The following is an 18,041-nucleotide window of genomic DNA, read 5'->3' as shown; positions in this document are numbered from 1 at the left end:
CAAAAACATTCCTTTCAACTCTTACACGCTGGCCCCTCTCACAGGGGGTCTATGCCTTCAGCCCCGTCCTTGGAGCCTTCCACTCAGAGAGAAAGTTATGACTTTGTTTTTCACTTAGCTGTCGCCTAAAGATTTACTTCCCAAATCCTCCCACTATTCCTGAGATAAGGACAAGGAGTCTCACTGTCTGTTTAAAGTACCACAGGTCTTAATGGCTCTAGAAGGGATGATAGCATGTCATGTTTCCTGAATCCAGCATGAAAGTTGAATGAAAATAGCATTTAGTATTTGCTCATGTGAGAGACACTTATTAAATCTAAATAGAAAGAATTTTTTTTTTTTTTTTTTTTTGCTGTGGTGGAGAAAGAACCAGTGAATGTTTAATGAGAAGAGTTTAGAAGAGAGAGAACCTCTCTACTTTCAAGATCAGGGATCAAACTTTCACCATCCCTTAGTTGGCTACTGTAGACTTCCCATGATGGACTGAGCACTTCTTCTTCTTTCCCCTCTTTTCACCTCAAAATCCAATCCCTATGCATTCATATTACACCACTGCATGTCATTAAATTGTACTGTAAATCTCCTACAGGTTGGGGTTTTGCCCCATTTACACCCTTTTTTGTTTCCTTTGTCCCCTTCGCCCTCCAACCAGTCATTGTTAAAGGCTATCCCTCCCTCAGCCTGGTTCTGCTGAAAATCTCCTTTTAGTGTTTCAGTGCTGCTCAGTGGGGATTGTCTTATTAAAACAGTTCTCTCACATATTGCAGAATCTTTACCTTAAGATTCAACAGGAGAAGACTGGTGCTATATAAATATTAGAAGCTAGATAATTATTCTTCACTCAGAAATCTTCAGCAGTAAAAGGACAGAGTCAGAGATCAGGAATGTAAATGTTCATCATGCTCCAGTTACTACCACAGTTATACTGCACCATCTTTTATGGTTGATAATGTAGTTCTTGTCCTCATAGACGACCAACTGGAGGTGACAATGGGGAAAACATCAGACTTCATCATCCTACCTTGCAAAACAAAACCTGAGCTGCCCGAGGACTCTAGAGTTGAGTGGACTCATGCTGACCTAGTGGTCCATGTGTATTCAAACAGAAGTGATGACCTTAAGAACCAGGACGACCTTTACTGTGATCGCACGAAGATGAACAAAGACCTGCTGAGAACTGGAGACCTCAGTCTGACCCTGAAATACCCCACAGAGAGAGACAGTGGAGGATACATCTGCACCATCTACAGGGACAAAGACATCCTGAGACAGAAAGTAGTGCTGCAGGTCAAAGGTCAGAGATGTAAATACAGGTCAGAAGTCAGTGTTGTAGATTTAGGTCAGAGTTCAGTGTTCATGTCGTTAGATTTTCTATTTCTCCACAGAACCGTTTCCATCCTGGGCCACAGTTCTCCTGGTTCTCTTGGGCCTCCTGGTTCTTATTGGGATTTCTGGAGGTCTCATATATTATTTCCGGCACTATTTCATGTCAGGTGAGTGTCTCCTACTACACTACCCATAATGCCGATGGTCAGCAGTTGTCCTCTGGTGGCTCCTTGACTGCGGCTCACACAAACTTGTTCCAGAAGCTGAAAGAGTTGAGAGTTACAAACAGCTGATACAGAGAGCTGAAGAGAAACTTCCAGGTTTTTTCCAGAAGTCAGAAAACCTCCTTCAGACTCAGTCATTGATCAGTGAAACAGCTCCACAACATGACTTTACTAAACAGTGTGTGTGCTTCACTGCATTGATCTGACACAGAGGCTGCATGTGGACAAGCTGTTCTTCTTCTGTGGTGGTAAACAGCAGGCTGACATGGAAACATGTGCTGACAGTAAATGTTGCAGCAGCTTCAGTAAATGTTCCTCCTTGAGTTGTGCTCAGTCATGTGGTGGAGAGCTTCAGATGTTCAGAGCAGACACATGAGATCTTCATGGTTTCTGTGCTGATGTGTGTGAGACATGGCCGACTGTGGAGGCTCAGTCTGTCTGTTCTTCTGCTCTTCATCCAACATGTCTGCAGCACTTTACAGGACGCTGCAGACTAGTTACCAAAGAACGAGTCAGGAACACATCAGGAACAAACTGAGACACAATCTGACTGAGACTAGAAGACAGGGAGGGGACAGGGAGGTCATGTGACCATCACAGCTGCTGCTGATGTCATCATGTTGTACTTTGTTATCCTCTCAGTTTACAAGGTGAAGGTGGATTCAGGGCTGGAGTCTGTCCTGTTGCCCTGCAAAGCCAGAGTTTGGCTGCCCAAACATGCAAAAGTGGAGTGGAAGGACAAATATAACAGGAAGGTCCACGTGTGTAAGAACGGCTCTGACCAGCCTGAAGAACTGCACCCAGATTTCAAAACCAGAACCAAGATGAAGAAAAATCTGCTGAAGCTTGGAGACTTCAGTCTGACCCTGAAAAACCCCACATTCGCAAACACCTACACCTGCACCATCTGTGACCGGCAGGAAAACATCATCCATCTCCTGATGGAGAAAAAAGTGGAGCTGAAAGTCAGAGGTCAGTGCAGTAGATAACGTTAGTTAAAAATGTATAAGATAAGATAAGACAGATCTTTATTATCACTGTTACCAGAACAATGAAACACAGTTTGGCATCTCTCCATTTGCAGCTGTAGGGTTTTACATTCAATGTTATTTGGATAGTAGAATGAGATAAATAAATAAACATTTACATTAAACATTTAAAGGAATATCTCATATGTAAGGCTTCATTTGGCTGTGCAACAACCACTGTTGCCAGCAGATGTCATTGATGAGTGTCCAGTAGTGAATCAGATTTCATCTGGTGGCCCATAACGCCTCGTTTTGACACTAACATGAAATAAAGGTTTGTCTCTGGACACCTCAGCTCTGCTGCTGATTGGACAGATAAAGATGAGCTGTTTCTGGTTAGTGGAGCAATGGGACATATTCAGACTCCAACCAAACATCACTTCATCCAGTCAAAGAAACTGTACTCAGTGCTGCTGATGTGTGTAGAGGTCATGTTGTGTTCTGATGTCCTCTCAGTCCCCCAGGTGGAGGCGGATTCAGGGGAAGAGTATGTGAAACTACCCTGCAAAACCTCTTTAGATTTTACCCTACTTTACAACGCAACCATTGAGTGGACAAACACGTACAACACGAAGGTCCACGTGTATCAGAATGGCTCTGACCAGCCTGAAGAACAGGACAAGATCTATAAAGATCGAACAGAGATGAATAAAGACCTGCTGACATCTAAAGACCTCAGTCTGACCCTGAAATACCCCACAGATGCAAACACAGGTATCTACACCTGCACCGTCTACAACAGCGAGAGAAACATCCTGCTGAAGAGAAAGGTGGAGCTGAAAGTCAGAGGTCAGTGCTGTAGATACAGGTCAAAGGTCAGAAAATGAATAAAAATTAAAAATAAATAAAAACAAAAGTGACCCAACAGACACCAGCTGACAAATCAAAACTACTCACTTTCAGCCCTACTCTCCAAAGCTGATCCTTAGATCCACTGATAGTGGTCTTCGGACTATTAGTAAGTAAAATGTATTTATACAGCACATTTCACAGATAAAAATCACAAAGTGCTTCACAATAAAATCAGAAATACAAATAAAATAATATAAAACAGTGAAAAAATTAATTAAAAGCTTGTTTGTATAAAAATGTCTTCAGCTGCTTTTTAAAGGAGTCAATGGAGTCTAGACAGCGTAAAGACAACGGCAGGGAGTTCCACAGCCTTGGTGCCTGTAAAGCCCGAACCCCACGTGTTTGAACCTAGTACGTGGTACCACCAGTAACCTCTGACCTGACGACCTAAGTGCTCGGGATGAAGCATGAGGTTTCAACAGGTCAGAGATATACTGGGGAGCTTCACCGTGCAGAGCTCTAAAAGTTACAACCAAAATTTTACAATGAACCCTAAAATTTACTGGCAACCAATGAAGAGAAGCCAAAACTGGAGTAATGTGTGACCTCTTGTTTGTGCCAGTTAAAATTCTTGCCCTGGGATTCTGTACAGACTGAAGGCGATCCAGAGCTGATTTGTTGAGACAAGTAAAAAGACCGTTACAATAATCCAAATGAGAAGAGAGAAAAGCATGAATAATCATCTCAAGTTCTGCCTGTGACACCTGTAGTCTGAGTTTAGAAATGTTTCTTAGGTGATAAAAACAGTTCCGGACAAGTAGTTTAGAGTGTTTCTCAAGAGACATTGAACTATCAAATATAAAACCCAAGTTTCTAAGACTCGACTAAAATGAGGGGTTTAAAAAACTGATATGCTGCTGAATTTCTGAGAGCATGTGATCAGGTGCAATAATCAAAGTGTCTGTTTTATCTGCATTTAACTGGAGGAAAATGTCATTTAACCATTGTTTGATTTCTGACAGACAATTATTTAAACATTTATAATTGTCCACAGAGCTATTTGAAAATGAAGGGGGATCGCGCTTTAAAAAGCCTAGCTCCAACACTGTGGAAAAGTTTACCTGCCTTGCTTCGCACCATGAACTCTGTGGTGCTTTTTTTTTTTTTTTTAAATCAGCTTAAAACACATCTGTTTACAGGGCTCGCAAAATCGCTAGCCCGACGTCCCTGGGCTAGCGATTTTTCCAGTCGGGCTACCAGAATCTATCTCTGCCCTGCCCGTCGGGCTATCATAGGAAGGAAAAATATATGTCAATGCTTTTGCATTCTATCGGAAATGTAGCTGAGTAATTGTGTCATTGGCATCGGTGAGCCACTGTCAATATGTGACATATTGAAATCGCGTTTGAATTTGCGCTTGTTTTTTGCTTTCACTTTCCAATCGCACGAACTGTGTATAGAGAGCGGCAGTACTGATTGGTGAGTGACGATCATTTGCGCACCAATTCCTCTGACATCGTCTCATCAATCGTTAGCTTACTGTGCAAACATGACAAGTGAAATCTCCCGCAGCAAGCTTAAACATGTGAGAGGTTGATTGGGCAGAGAATCGCTGACCGTTATGTGAGCGCGTGTGTAAAAGCAGCAGGATATATATTTTAGTTCTGCAGAGCCAAATAAGACAGGTCAGGGTGAAGAGCCAAAGAAAAGCTTACCACAAAACGGAAAAGTTATGACAAATCAGACTATATGGCAAAAATAAAGTGCAGCTTTATAGTTTCATGGACAAAAGAATTTCTGTGGCTGCAATATGACTTGCTAAATAACCAGGGCTGCACGTAAGTGGTCCGCAGGTGCGTATTCGCTGTCAAAATAAAAAACGCGCACAAGATAAGAAGTTGCAACGCGTGTTTGCGTACATAAGATTTTCTGGAGGAGGACAGACATTTGTTTAGAACTCTTAAAGATGTCGAAGAAGCAAGCTCCTTTAAGCAATTACTTTGGTGTTCCTCCACCTCCAAAGAAATGTCAGAAGGAGTCCGAACCACAAAAGAAGCGCGTATTCTCTGAAAAGTGGTTGCAGGAGGTGAGCTGGCTTCAAACAAATGATGAACGCACAGAGATGTGGTGCAGAATGTGCCGTGAAAATCCCACTCTAGCGGACAAAAACAGTGCCTTTTATATGTACGCAAACACGCATTGCAACTTCTTATCTGGTGCGTCTTTTATTTTGACAGCGAATGCGCACATGCGGACCACTTATGTGCACCCGTGTAAACAACATAATGTTCTGCCGGGTGTGTTGTTGGTTTCCCTCGATTTCTGAGTCGACAAGCGCCTTTGTTACTGGGACCAGTAATTTTAAGAAAGGCCCCCATTAGAACCCATGAGAAATGCAAGAAATGCATTATTGCTCAGTCTGCAAATAACATACTAAAAATAAACCTGAAAAATCTGTTTAGAACAGCGTACTATGTTGCAAAGAGTGAACTACCACTGGCAAAATTTAGCAGTCTTTGCAAACTTCAAAAAGCAAATGGCCTCGATCTTGGTTCCACTTGCCTCTTACCCTTGACTTCAGTGGAAATTTCAAATTGACAGACTGACACAGACTGATTCATGTTCTACACAGTTCTTACAAGTTCATAGAAATTTCTGTTCAATTAGAACCAAGTATTTGAGTTGATGATTGTAATTTTTATACAATGTTGTGATTTGTGTTTCAACAATTTTTTGATTAATGTTTTGTTTCCGTTACAATATTATACTTTAATGTATAATATTGTAACGGAAACAAAACAGGAAACAAAACATCAATTAAAAAATTGCTCTCTCTTTTATTCGGGCTACTTAAATTTATTTTGGGCTACCAAAAACTGAAGAGTCCCTGCCCGAAGGGCTACCAGGGATTTTGAAATTTTGTGAGCCCTGGTTTAGACAGGCATGTGGGTAATGTTTGTGTGTAATATGTTGTTTTGTTTGATATGCTTTTATATTCCCCATGTGAAGCACTTTGCAATAGCTTCTTTTCTTATAAAGGGCTATATAAATAAATTTCACTTACTTACTCGCAAAATAAACCACAGTGGCTTCTACAAGTTAAACAAGTAAAATAAATGATCATACTGATGACTATACACAGAATGCTAATCATGCTAAACATGGTGCAATGCTTTAGGAGCATTTTGCGTCTCTAGCCCATGACTGCACTGCATCAAATGCTCAGCAACAAAACAAGAAAGAATCCTTCCAGTGAAAGTGTTCCATACCAAAAAAACAAATAGGACAATAGGCAGAGCAGCTATGCATCAACTTACTCTTGGAATTGGGTGGGGCCTCATTAGCACAGCATAACATGAAAAAACACAACATTCTTCGTGGTACTGCTTATATTATTTAGGCAGGTGAGTACCAGTAGTGATCCCAGCAGTGTTGAGTAAGTTACTTTAAATTAGTAACTTAGTTACATTACTAGTTACTTCTCTAAAAAAGTAACTCAGTTACTTCAAGTTACTCGTTACTTTCAGAGTAACTAGTTACTAGGGAAAGTAACTTTGGTTTTACTCAGAATTCTCTTGTTAATGTGTTGCTTCCGTAACTGGATACCCAGCAAGATTGCCAGTCTTCTAGCTTGCTTACTTGCCACAAGTGCACTGTGCCACCTACCAATAGAAAGGAAAAATAATGTGCACATTTCCACGAGAGAAATCACGCCTGGACCATCGTTGACCGCCGCCATGATTCTAGCCTGCTTTTTACAAACAACACAAAAACTGCAGTCGTGGTGCTTTTGATTGTACTCAGAACTTGGAAATTCTGCCTTCTGAATAGGAAGATGTAGGTAACACCAGACTGCAGATGAGCTGCATCCAGGGCTGGACTGGGACAAAAAAAAATCGTCCCGGGCATTTTGACTAGAGACCGCCCACCATTATAGGAAAAATCATAAAGCCTTTGAATGAAAATAAACACTGTTGTGACAGTGATGTACACTGTTCTGATGGTATATATCTATCAATTGTTTGTTGTAAGACTCAGATAATTATTTTTTTAAAAGCGAGACATTTTAAATGAGAATAAGAAAGAAAAGTATTTCATTGTGCCCCCTTTCCCTGTTAATGCCCTACCTGCCCCCCTGGCAACACTTTGCTAGACCCGCCCCTGCACAGTTACCAGCTGTCAGCTACTTAGAAAAGGATCCTGGTGTTATTTGTCTCTCAGAAACAGTTCATAACTTCCCTTCAACTCATTCATGTCACCTAAAAGGTAAACCTGTTTCTCCATCACCTGTTCAGCTCTGATGATTCAGTAAGGACATCTCCTGGTTTCATCTGCATGTTTCCCTCTCACCAGATAACCAAACTGATATCATGACCAGCAGCTTTACAGCTGTGGCTCCAACAAACATCAGCTGATACTAGAAATTAATATTAAATAAATTCTAACAACAGCTGATCAAGCTTAAACGTGCTGCTGTTGTTTAACGCGACATCCGCTGGTTTCCTCTTTCTGGCGCAAAGTGGGCGATAAACAAACAAGAGAGAAAAGCTGATCAGCTGATCATTGATCAGTTTCATGATTGAAGTAGAAACAGGAGAGGAGAGAATGAGAGAAGAAGAGGCAGCTGTGCAGCTTCAGCTTTGTGTCTTTTTCATTGTAGCTGAAGTCCGGGACAAACTGTTCCTTTTCACCTCAGTACGAAACGCGTAATATTTTCTCTGAAAACGAGACGATTCTGTTTTTTACGGGACGGTTGGCAACTCTAATAATTAACCGTATGAACAAAATAAAGTTCAACATCAGTAACATAGCACCCACCCAGCTGTATAGAAACTCCGTCATGCTAGCTAGCACGCAGTACGAAAATGTCAGCATACCGAAAATAAACTCCACCTAAACTTGGTTTATATCTGACTGATAGACTGCAGGTCATAACTTCTTACCTGAAGTTCAGTTCACCTGATACTCGGACCGGCGGCCGCTTCGGGTCTCTCCTCTTGCCTCCCTTTTCCTTCATCCACCTGCTGGCTTCCACCACTTGCTAATGTTATTGAATCTGTGGAAGCTCTGCGATATCCACCACACCAAGTAACGAGTAACGAGCCTATCTAAATCCCAGTAACGAGTAACGCGTTCCTGGTTTTGGGATAATAACTAGTTACCGTGCTCGTTACCACAATAATAACGTAGTTACTGTAACGCGTTCCTTAATGACGCATTAGTCCCAACACTGGATCCCAGATGATCTGGGGATGACTACTGGTACTGTTATCTCATTGGAACAACACTTTAGTGCTCGAATAGTTTAAAACGCAAGCATTAAGCTCCACAGAGTATGCAGTGAAGCTTCGGTCTTTGTTCTGTAATTTGTTCAGATGTTACCTGATCATGGATTAATCTCTGCCACAGTGTTGCTGACAGAGCAATGTTTGGTGAACAGGATCTTCTTTTCATGTCATAGAACATCATTAACATGCAATCCTTCACAAACTGCCCACGGTTAATGGTTTTCATGCCTCTGCAATTAGTTAACTAACCACATAACTTGTTTTAACCGCAGCAAACTGGAACAAAAATACTTCAGCGTCCTTCTTTCTTGATCTTTTCCCTGTTTGTCAACCACTTTTCCTTTTAGTGTTGGAAAGCAGCATCTGCTGCTTCTCCTACTGCCCGATCTCACCAAAGACTGCACTTACTTTGAAATGTTTTTGCATTTAATAAAATAAATGAGTTTTTTATTACACAAGAAATGGTTGTCCTCACTGTGAGAATAATTGAATTCAAATTAAAACGGACAAATTGCATTATATTTTTTATCTGAAACCTCCATATTTTGTTATTAGAATTTTTATTTGTTTAGAAGGAACTCAGTCCAGTCAGTGGGCAGTAAACTGTGTGATCACTGAACCAAGTGGATGTTACGTATGTGAAGGTTCTCAGTCATTGTTATGCCTTTTGGTCAAAAGTCAGTAGTTAGTGCATAATCTGATTAAGTTACGTAACTAAGGTGATAAATAAGTTCAAAGTTAAGAAATATAAGTAATTCATGCTAAAAACAGTTAAGATGTGTGTGTTTGAAATTTGCTCAGAGTGAGACGTCTTAGTCGCACGCTATCTTTGTATTGTATGTGCGGAAATGGGAGCGAGGGAGCGCTCTGATCTTTTGCCTATCTTTGACGTTTTTTCTCCGTGAACGCTGTGAAAAGTGCTTCGGCAGTATTAAAACAGTGAATAAGTTCATGTACACGCTATTAGTGCCCTACACGCTTGTACCTTGGGAAACGTTCGTCTTTGTGAGTATTAATGTGTTCAGAAATGACTTTTATATGTGTTTACATCGAGTGAACTGTGATGCTAATGTAACGCACGTGTTAAGCTAGGCTAATCTTTAAGTTTCTCATTAGGATGTGTATTAGCTAGCAATTTATTTTCACCTTTTGTATGTTTCAGTTACAAATAAGAAATAGCAAGGAGAAGCCTTGAGAGAGATAAGGCTTTGAAAGATCTTCATTAAAAGCAAGAAAAGCAAGCCTTGTGTGGAAGATCTCATCTATTTTGTTCGCTGGCTGTCTAGCTTCACATGGTCACGTGTCGCGAGGGCAGCACAGTCATCCAGGTCATCGTAGTCTAAGAAGCTTGGAAAGAAAAGCGTCTGGACTTCTTTAAGTTGCTTGAAGACGTTTCACCTCTCATCCAAGAAGTTTCTTCATTTCTAAGGTCCAATGGTGGAGAGGCCCAGATTTAAACCCAGTGGGAGTTTCCCCCCAAAGAGGGACAAAGGACCCCCTGATGATCCTCTACCTAATCACATGAGCCAAGGTGTGAAAGCGGGTGTGGGTCCCAATCAGCCAGGGTTTTGGGTGAGCTCATAGTGAAACCTGGCCCCACCCTATCATGTGATTTCCTGGGGTCAGATGGCCCAGGATGTGAGTGGGCGTTAAGGCGTCTGGGGAGGGAACTCAAAACTGGATTATAGATGGCAGACAGTTGGTGTCGTAAACCACCGCCTCTGTTCAAAGATGGTCGCTCACAGTGGACATAAATGGCTTCTTTCACTCCTCTTTCAAACCATCTGTCCTCTCTGTCCAAAATGTGAACATTGGCATCCTTGAAAGAGTGACCTTTGACCTTTAGATGCAGATGGACAGCTGAGTCTTGTCCCGTGGAGGTGGCTCTTCTATGTTGTGCCATGCGCTTGTGAAGTGGCTGTTTGGTCTCTCCGATGTAGAGGTCTGGGCATTCCTCACTGCACTGTACAGCATACACCACGTTGTTAAGTTTGTGTTTAGGAGTTTTGTCTTTGTGATGAACCAGTTTGTGTCTGAGTGTGTTGCTGGGTCTGAAGTACACTGGGATGTCGTGCTTGGAGAAAACTCTCCTGAGTTTCTCTGATAAACCTGCTACATAAGGGATGACAGCGTTGTTTCATTTGTCCTTCTGATCCTCCATAGTTGGTGTCTGGTCTTCTTTTCTGTGCATCTTTGCTGATTTGATGAAAGCCAAATTAGGATAACCTAATTATCCTAATTAGTAGCATTAATGGATGTTAGGAATGAAAGATCCTGACAGAAGATGTTAGGAATGACAGAAGACATGTTTGCTTTGAACTCTTCTTTTCTTCAATGATCCACATTAAATCCACACTGACAGCAGACATTACTGTGAAGCATCACATGGACAGAAACCTCACAGCACCATCACAATCTGATCGTTTCCACAAGCTTAAAGAGCTGCTTTCACTTTCTAGATCTCTGTCCTGTTTCCTTCTGCTCTGATCTGCTTCTGTCCTTCAGCCTTATCTACAACTCTGAACACCTGCTGCTGCTGTCTATGAAGGTAATTTTGTTTGTTGTCCTCTCAGACTGTCTGGTGGAGGTGGTGGAGGGGGCGGAGTCTGTCGAGCTGCCCTTCAAAACCACAGGAAACCTGCCTGAAGATGCCACAGTAGAGTGGGAATACTGTGAACCTGAATGCAGGAAGGTCCACGTGTATGAGAACGGCTCTGACCAGCCTGACAAACAGGATGAGAAATACAGAGACCGAACATCAATGAATGAAGACCTGCTGAAAACTGGAGACCTCAGTCTGACCCTGAAAGTGAAAGACCCCACAGATGAAGACAGTGGGAGATACAGATGTGAAGTCAAGCTTGGCTATAAACTTCTCAGAAGGAAAATGCTGTTTCTCAAAGGTTAGATGGTTCATTTGGTCTCTGTGTGTGTGTGTGTGTGTGTGTGTGTGTGTGTGTGTGTGTGTGTGTGTGTGTCTGACTGTCTTGTGTCTCCTCTGCAGGGAGAGTTCAGGTCCAGGATCAAACAGGGGACATCAGGAACAGAAGCAGCTCCATTGATCCGACTCCTCTGATGGCTGATCAATCAGTTTGATCTGTGTGTTTGGTTAAGAGTGATGTTTCACTGATTATTTATTGGTTCCTCTCCTGCAGTTATTTTATCTGTCAGCCTCATTGTTTCTGCATTTTTTAATACCAAGAAGCTTTTACTTAGTTTTAAAGTTACCACTTGCATGTGGAAGGTCGTGAGTTCAGGTACAACATGGGACAGTTTTCACAATGACATCTTTTTTTTCCTATATAGTGATTACACAACAACTTTACACAGAGGTCTTTATTTTTCCTCACACAGAAAACTGTGAACATTTTCATGTGTACTAAAAGCTTCCCTGCTGCAGAGGGACGGCTTTACTACACACTGTAAATGTTCTCCAGCAGTGATGGTGATGAGCGTTTCCATGACGTCAGAGTACCTGCTGTCTCAGGAACAGGACACGTGTGGCCTGTTAAAATAGCTGTTTCATGTATTTATTATCCATCTCACTTCCACTTTGTTAGTCGGCCTCTTTATCACCAACTTTTTACCACACAGTCGACCAAGTTCACCATCAGGAACAGTCCCACTGGTATTTCTCCAGAAAAAAGTCTAGTCTAGTTAATATTATGTTTAAATTAACTAAATAATTATTTAATGTTGTACATATGTATTTAATTTAGGTATTTTTGGTCTACAGTATAACTGGAGAAAACTTTTTGGGAACTTTGGGGGAGTGAAAATAAATATAGGGAATGAATTCACTGCACAGGCATATTACATATATCCTAACCCAGTAGGCCTTTCTGTAATATGCCTGGCAGTATCCAGCCTTCCTCCTCTCTGTCTGTCCGTCAGGAGGGGGAAGAGGATGATGATGATGACGAAGAGCTAGTTGAATTTCCCCTTTGATTCGTGACCTCAGTTTGCTTTTTAAATACAGGCCTAATCTTACAAACTCCTAATCACATAAATACAGTCTACATAATGTCTCCAATCTCAAAGTAAACCCGTTATAGGCCACGTCTTACTTTACAGTTAACACTCTGTTCTTTATTATTTATTACATCTAAAAATGTTCTAGTCCTGTTCAGCTGTAGACGTCAGTAAGTAAAGTAAGTAAAATTTTATTTATATAGCACCTTTCAAGATAAAAATCACAAAGTGCTTTACAGAGGCAGAAAACAGACATTAAAATCCAAAACAAAACAAAATTAACCAAAAGCAAGTTTAAACAGATACGTTTTTAACTGCTTTTTTAAAAGACATGACTGAGTCCACAGATCTCAAACTCAAAGGGAACGAGTTCCAGAGTCTGGGAGCCACTGATACAAACGCTCTGTCACATTTTGTTTTTAACCTTGTATGAGGGACAACCAGCAACCCCTGGTCACAAGACCTCGGGGACCTGCTGGGGTGATAAGAAAGAAGAAGATCACTTAAGTAAGTTGGAGCTACACTGTGCAGGGCCCTAAAAGTCATGATTATGATCTTAAATTGGACCCTGAACTTGACAGGGAGCCAATGCAGCTGAATCAGCAGGGGAGTGGCATGGGAGTGTTTGTGATGCTTTGTCAGAAGCTTAGCAGCAGCATTCTGAACGCCCTGCAGTCGTTCCAGGGAGGCATTACTTAAGCAAGTAAACAAGGAATTACAATAGTCTAAGCGGGATGAAACAAAAGCATGAATGATCATTTCCAATTCGGAACGTGACACAATGGGACTCAGCTTAGCGATATTTCTTAAATGGTAAAAACAAGAATGAACCAAAGATTTAACGTGTGTCCAGCGTCAGAGCTGTATCAAATGTAACACCAAGGTTCCTAATGGATGATTTAATATAAGAAGCAAGGGTGCCTAGATTTTTAACCACGAGGGGAACAAATTTCTCAGGAGCAAAGACAATGACTTCCGTTTTATCAGCATTTAGTTGAAGGTAATTACCAGCCAGCCAATCTCTAACGGAATCTAAGCAGGACTGCAAGATTTGGAGCTTAGAAACATCAGGTGGCCTAAAAGAGATATACAGCTGAATGTCATCTGCATAACAATGATATGAAATATCAGAGAAAGAGCTAAGAAGTTGCAGAAGAGGGAGTAAATACAACAAAAACAATAATGGTCCCAAGACAGAGCCCTGAGACACCCCATAGGCAAGAGAGCTGACGAAGGATCTGAACTTAGAGGTAGCCACAGAGAAAGATCGATTAGACAAATAGGATTTAAACCATTCCAATGCGGTACCCGATACACCCACCCAGTGGTTTAATCTATCTAACAAAATAAGATGATCAACGGTGTCAAAAGCAGAGGTCAGATCCAGATTGAAATTTATCAAGAACGTTGTGTTCATCTAGATAATCCGTGAGTTGCTTGGCCACAACCTTTTCTAAAATCTTGGCAATAAAAGGCAGTTTTGAGATGGGTCTGTAACTGCTGTTCACAAACGCTGTCCATCTAATCTGACTGAGCTGGAGCTGTTTTGCAAAGAAGAATGGGCAAGGATTTCAGTCTGTAGATGTGCAAAGCTGGTAGAGACATACCCTAAAAGACTGGCAGCTGTAATTGCAGCAAAAGGTGGTTCTACAAAGTATTGACTCAGGGGCTGAATAATTACGCACGCCCCACTTTGCAGTTAATTACCGGTATTTGTAAAAAATGTTTGGAATCATGTATCATTTTCGTTCCACTTCTCACGTGTACACCACTTTGTATTGGTCTTTCACGTGGAATTCCAATAAAATTGATTCATGTTTGTGGCTGTAATGTGACAAAATGTGGAAAAGTTCAAGGGGGCCGAATACTTTTGCAAGCCACTGTATATACTGATATCTGCCACTAGTGTTATGAGTGAAGCAAAAATGAAGAAATAAATAAAAGAAATGCCACCATCAGAGAAGACAGAAGGTAACACTTGTAACCTAACAACCAATCACAGCAGGGCAACCCTCCAGGTGATCCAATCTAACAGTCAGTACTAAAGATCCAGGTCAGAGTTCAGGGTCGGCAACGTTGGTGGGAAATTTCTTCATATGTGTTGGGTTCTGATTTTGTGTTTCTGTCTTTTCTTATTGACAGAATACACATCCTATCTCACAATAATAACAATCACAGCGTCATGCAATGTTGTTGCGATCATCATTTCTATTTATGTGGGCTTTTACCTGGGTTTACAAAAACATCGATGGTAGAAGACGGCTAAAAAGAAGGTACGTGATTCTGTGTGTCTTTAGCAAAAAGCAAACAGTCTTATAGATCAAGCAGTTGAGCTCTAAGTCAGAGAAACACTGAAAGCAGGCGTGAGGAGCTGCTGGTTACACAGCAGAGGAGATGATGGAGGATCACACTCACATGTGTCTGTCCTTTTGCTCTGCTCTGTGTCCTTTCTGTTCTTTAGGCAGTGGAAGTGGAGAGGTCGGTCCTCAGGAGGCCACAGTGGGGTGAAGACAGTCACTACAAATATGTGATGGTCCACGTGTGTCAGTGAAGCCTAAAGTAGACTGATAAACCAGCCTGTTAGACTGAGATCCAAGCAGTTTGTCCTTAATACTGGATCTCATGCTGTCCACTGGCTGCTGGGATCTCTTTATGCTTCCTACAGTCCAAAGACATGTTTGACATGTCCTGCAGCAGCTGAGATAAGTTCCTGAAGTTAGCGTGTTTACACTGCACTCATGTCACAATTTAGATAATCTCACTGTTTAACAACCGAGCGTACATCAGGAGAATGAACGGCACAGGAGGCACAGAGAATGAAAGGAACACACACTTTATTTACAGTGAAGTAATGTGAAAACACAACGGCTGAACTACACACAAGATGCCTGATGATTTAACCAATGAGACTCAACAATAAAGTAACTATAACTAAAGTCTGTAAGTCTGAAAAACTGTGAGCAAAATCAAACTAACATTTCAGTAGGAATAAACTGGGAGCAAAAGCCAAAACTATGATCTGTGTGAACTACAACAATACTATGATTAACCTGGAGCAGAGCTATGATAGATGCTGTGTGCTGTAAATTCACTCTAAACTAAGAGTCCATGGATTGAGCCTGAAGGATGGAGAGTTCGAGGGCTGAGAACCTGATACGGGGTAACAGCCCATGGAGGAACCCAGAGGTGTGGGGGGTAAGTGAAGGGTTAGAAGGGTACGGGAGCCGGGGAGCTCAGAGTCACGGCAATGAAGGGAAACAGATGTCAAAGAGAGCTCCAGAGGCCAACCCAGATTGTGCTGGTCTTTGAAGCCAGCAGCCAAATTACGTCCAAGTACTGTCTGTCTGTGATGACGTGGCGACTCCGCCCAGAGGTGAAATCACTGGCGCTGTGGAAAAAGCCGGCACTCACCCGGACCATGACAAGGAGGAGTTTCTAATACAATGTAACTCTGAGATCAGCAACTTTCCTGTAAACTTATCAAATTTCCACAAACAGATCCTTTGATTATGGAAAATGATATTTATACACCACTCCTCTCTCCACATGTCCTCCCTTTGGAACAATAGTATCGCTGAAACTGGTTTGAGGGTGATGCATTGTTAGTGACTGATTCACTGAACTCTGTGTTTTTTAATCAAATATAAGTTGCACACAAAAAGATTACAGGCAGGCGTCCTATGCCATCCCACTGGCACTAAGGCAGTTAATCTGTAACAGCACATTACATTCAGATGTCAAACCAGTGATGCCAAACTTAGCACTTGGCAGCTGTAATTTAAATGATGGTTATTTAGGCAACATGTAAATAAACTGTCTTCCATCATTTTGACTCATCATTTACAAGCTTTTAATCAGGATCAGTCGATTATGGAAAAGGCTTTTTCTAAATGTGTTTGCATTTCTCCAAAAATTGAAGAAGCATGTTTAAAGATAATTATATTTACCCAGTGGCAGTGTTTCTAAAAACAAGACTATACACAGCTGCTTATCACTCAAGTTTGACAGCATCCCTCATTCTGATATGTCTCATGTTATTTACCACATTGATAAGTTAAAGCCATCTGTCTCTGATATGATTGGCACTGTTATTCTCTCAGGTTCTGATTTAAGCCTCCTGTGTCTTTTGGCCTCTGCCTCTTATTTTGTTTACCTTGCATTATTTTTTATTCTGTGAAATTTAAAACAAAGAAACAAATGTTTTCCAACACAGTCCTCTTTAGTGACATCTGGTGGACAAAATATGAAGAGCAGTTTGCATCTAAAATATGAACATGAACTGCTTCATTATGATTGTTAACTGTGCAGAGCTGAGCTCACAGCTTCTGTTTAACACCGTGTGACAGTTATGAGATCAGGTTACTGTTCATGTTCCATTTTATTCATAAATAATTTGATGAATAAACCTTCCTTAGTTAAATGTAGCCTGGTTTGATCTACCTGTGCTTGTGACTTCATGACATTTGGAAACATAACAGATAAAAATAGATGATATATAGTAATAGATCACAGATCCTATAACAGGTTGTTTGTGCTGTGAGGCCTCCACATGGTTAGGTAATGGACCATTAAGCAGGTACATTTCAATATAATATAACTTTTATGTATGGTGGATTTTTCATGTATTTTGACCTGGGGGTTGAATTACTTATAAACTGCTAAAATAGAAACATAATTTATATAAGATTATTCTATTTGATGTTTATTTATGAACAGGCTGAATGTCCTCACGTCTGTCATTATGTCTCACACTGGTTCACTCTCTCACATCTATAATCATCTCCTCATAAACACGGTAAAAACACTTAGATCACAAACTGACAACAATGAAGTTTTACCTGGAAGTGCTGAAATGGTTTATTTTGAAATGGAAGCAGTTAAATTTCGATTGAATGTTGAACCTTCATCACTAATTTCATGATTTGTGGAAGCTCATTAATGACAAAAATATAAACAGATGAATTTTGATGAAGTGCAGGAGTGAAAAATACAAAATCACTTTTGGTTCTTCTTCTTTGGTTAACAACAATAATCCAAGTCAGCTTAATGGAGGCCTGAGGAACTGAAGAACAAAAAGGAGAAGATTAAACACAGAAAACAGGAAGTAAGATTATTCAAGATGTGACTGTTCACACTTTTTATGTGTTAAACCATCTGAGAAATAAAAAGAAAATCTTTGTGTCGCACATTCTGTGATCCAAAGGTCATACGCTGTGTATTATGTAGACAAAGTTAGCAGCAGACATGAACAGAGATGGGGTGTAACGTGTTACTGTAATCCGATTTTTCAAATAATGAGTAAAGTAAGGGATTAGTATTGCAAAAAAGGTAATTAGATTACTGTTACTTTCCCGTAAGCAAACCTCTGCCTGCCCCATTCCTGCTTCACAGGTGAAAATGGAGCAACAGGA

The 18,041-nt window shown here is 41.0% G+C and overlaps 1 protein-coding gene across 3 annotated transcripts in view; it reads left to right on the top strand.

Annotated features, from left to right (window-relative positions):
- LOC120438540 (butyrophilin-like protein 2) overlaps window positions 1-14,246 on the top strand; it is a 32,056-nt gene extending 17,810 nt beyond the window's left edge. The window contains exons 2-7 of one of the 3 annotated variants that reach the window (XM_039608920.1): window positions 971-1,294; window positions 1,386-1,493; window positions 2,193-2,522; window positions 3,035-3,367; window positions 11,232-11,561; window positions 11,663-14,246. In XM_039608920.1, the coding sequence (XP_039464854.1) occupies window positions 971-1,294; window positions 1,386-1,493; window positions 2,193-2,522; window positions 3,035-3,367; window positions 11,232-11,561; window positions 11,663-11,754 (1,517 nt within the window). In that variant the 3' untranslated portion in view covers window positions 11,755-14,246. The remainder of the gene's footprint in view (window positions 1-970; window positions 1,295-1,385; window positions 1,494-2,192; window positions 2,523-3,034; window positions 3,368-11,231; window positions 11,562-11,662) is intronic. The other 2 variants (XM_039608916.1, XM_039608918.1) reach the window with 2 other exon arrangements.
- The last annotated feature ends 3,795 nt before the right edge of the window (window positions 14,247-18,041 follow it).

This window comes from Oreochromis aureus, linkage group 3 (genome assembly GCF_013358895.1).
Source record: "Oreochromis aureus strain Israel breed Guangdong linkage group 3, ZZ_aureus, whole genome shotgun sequence".
Taxonomy (NCBI): Eukaryota; Metazoa; Chordata; class Actinopteri; order Cichliformes; family Cichlidae; genus Oreochromis; species Oreochromis aureus.
This window is presented reverse-complemented; position numbering and strand designations above follow the sequence as displayed.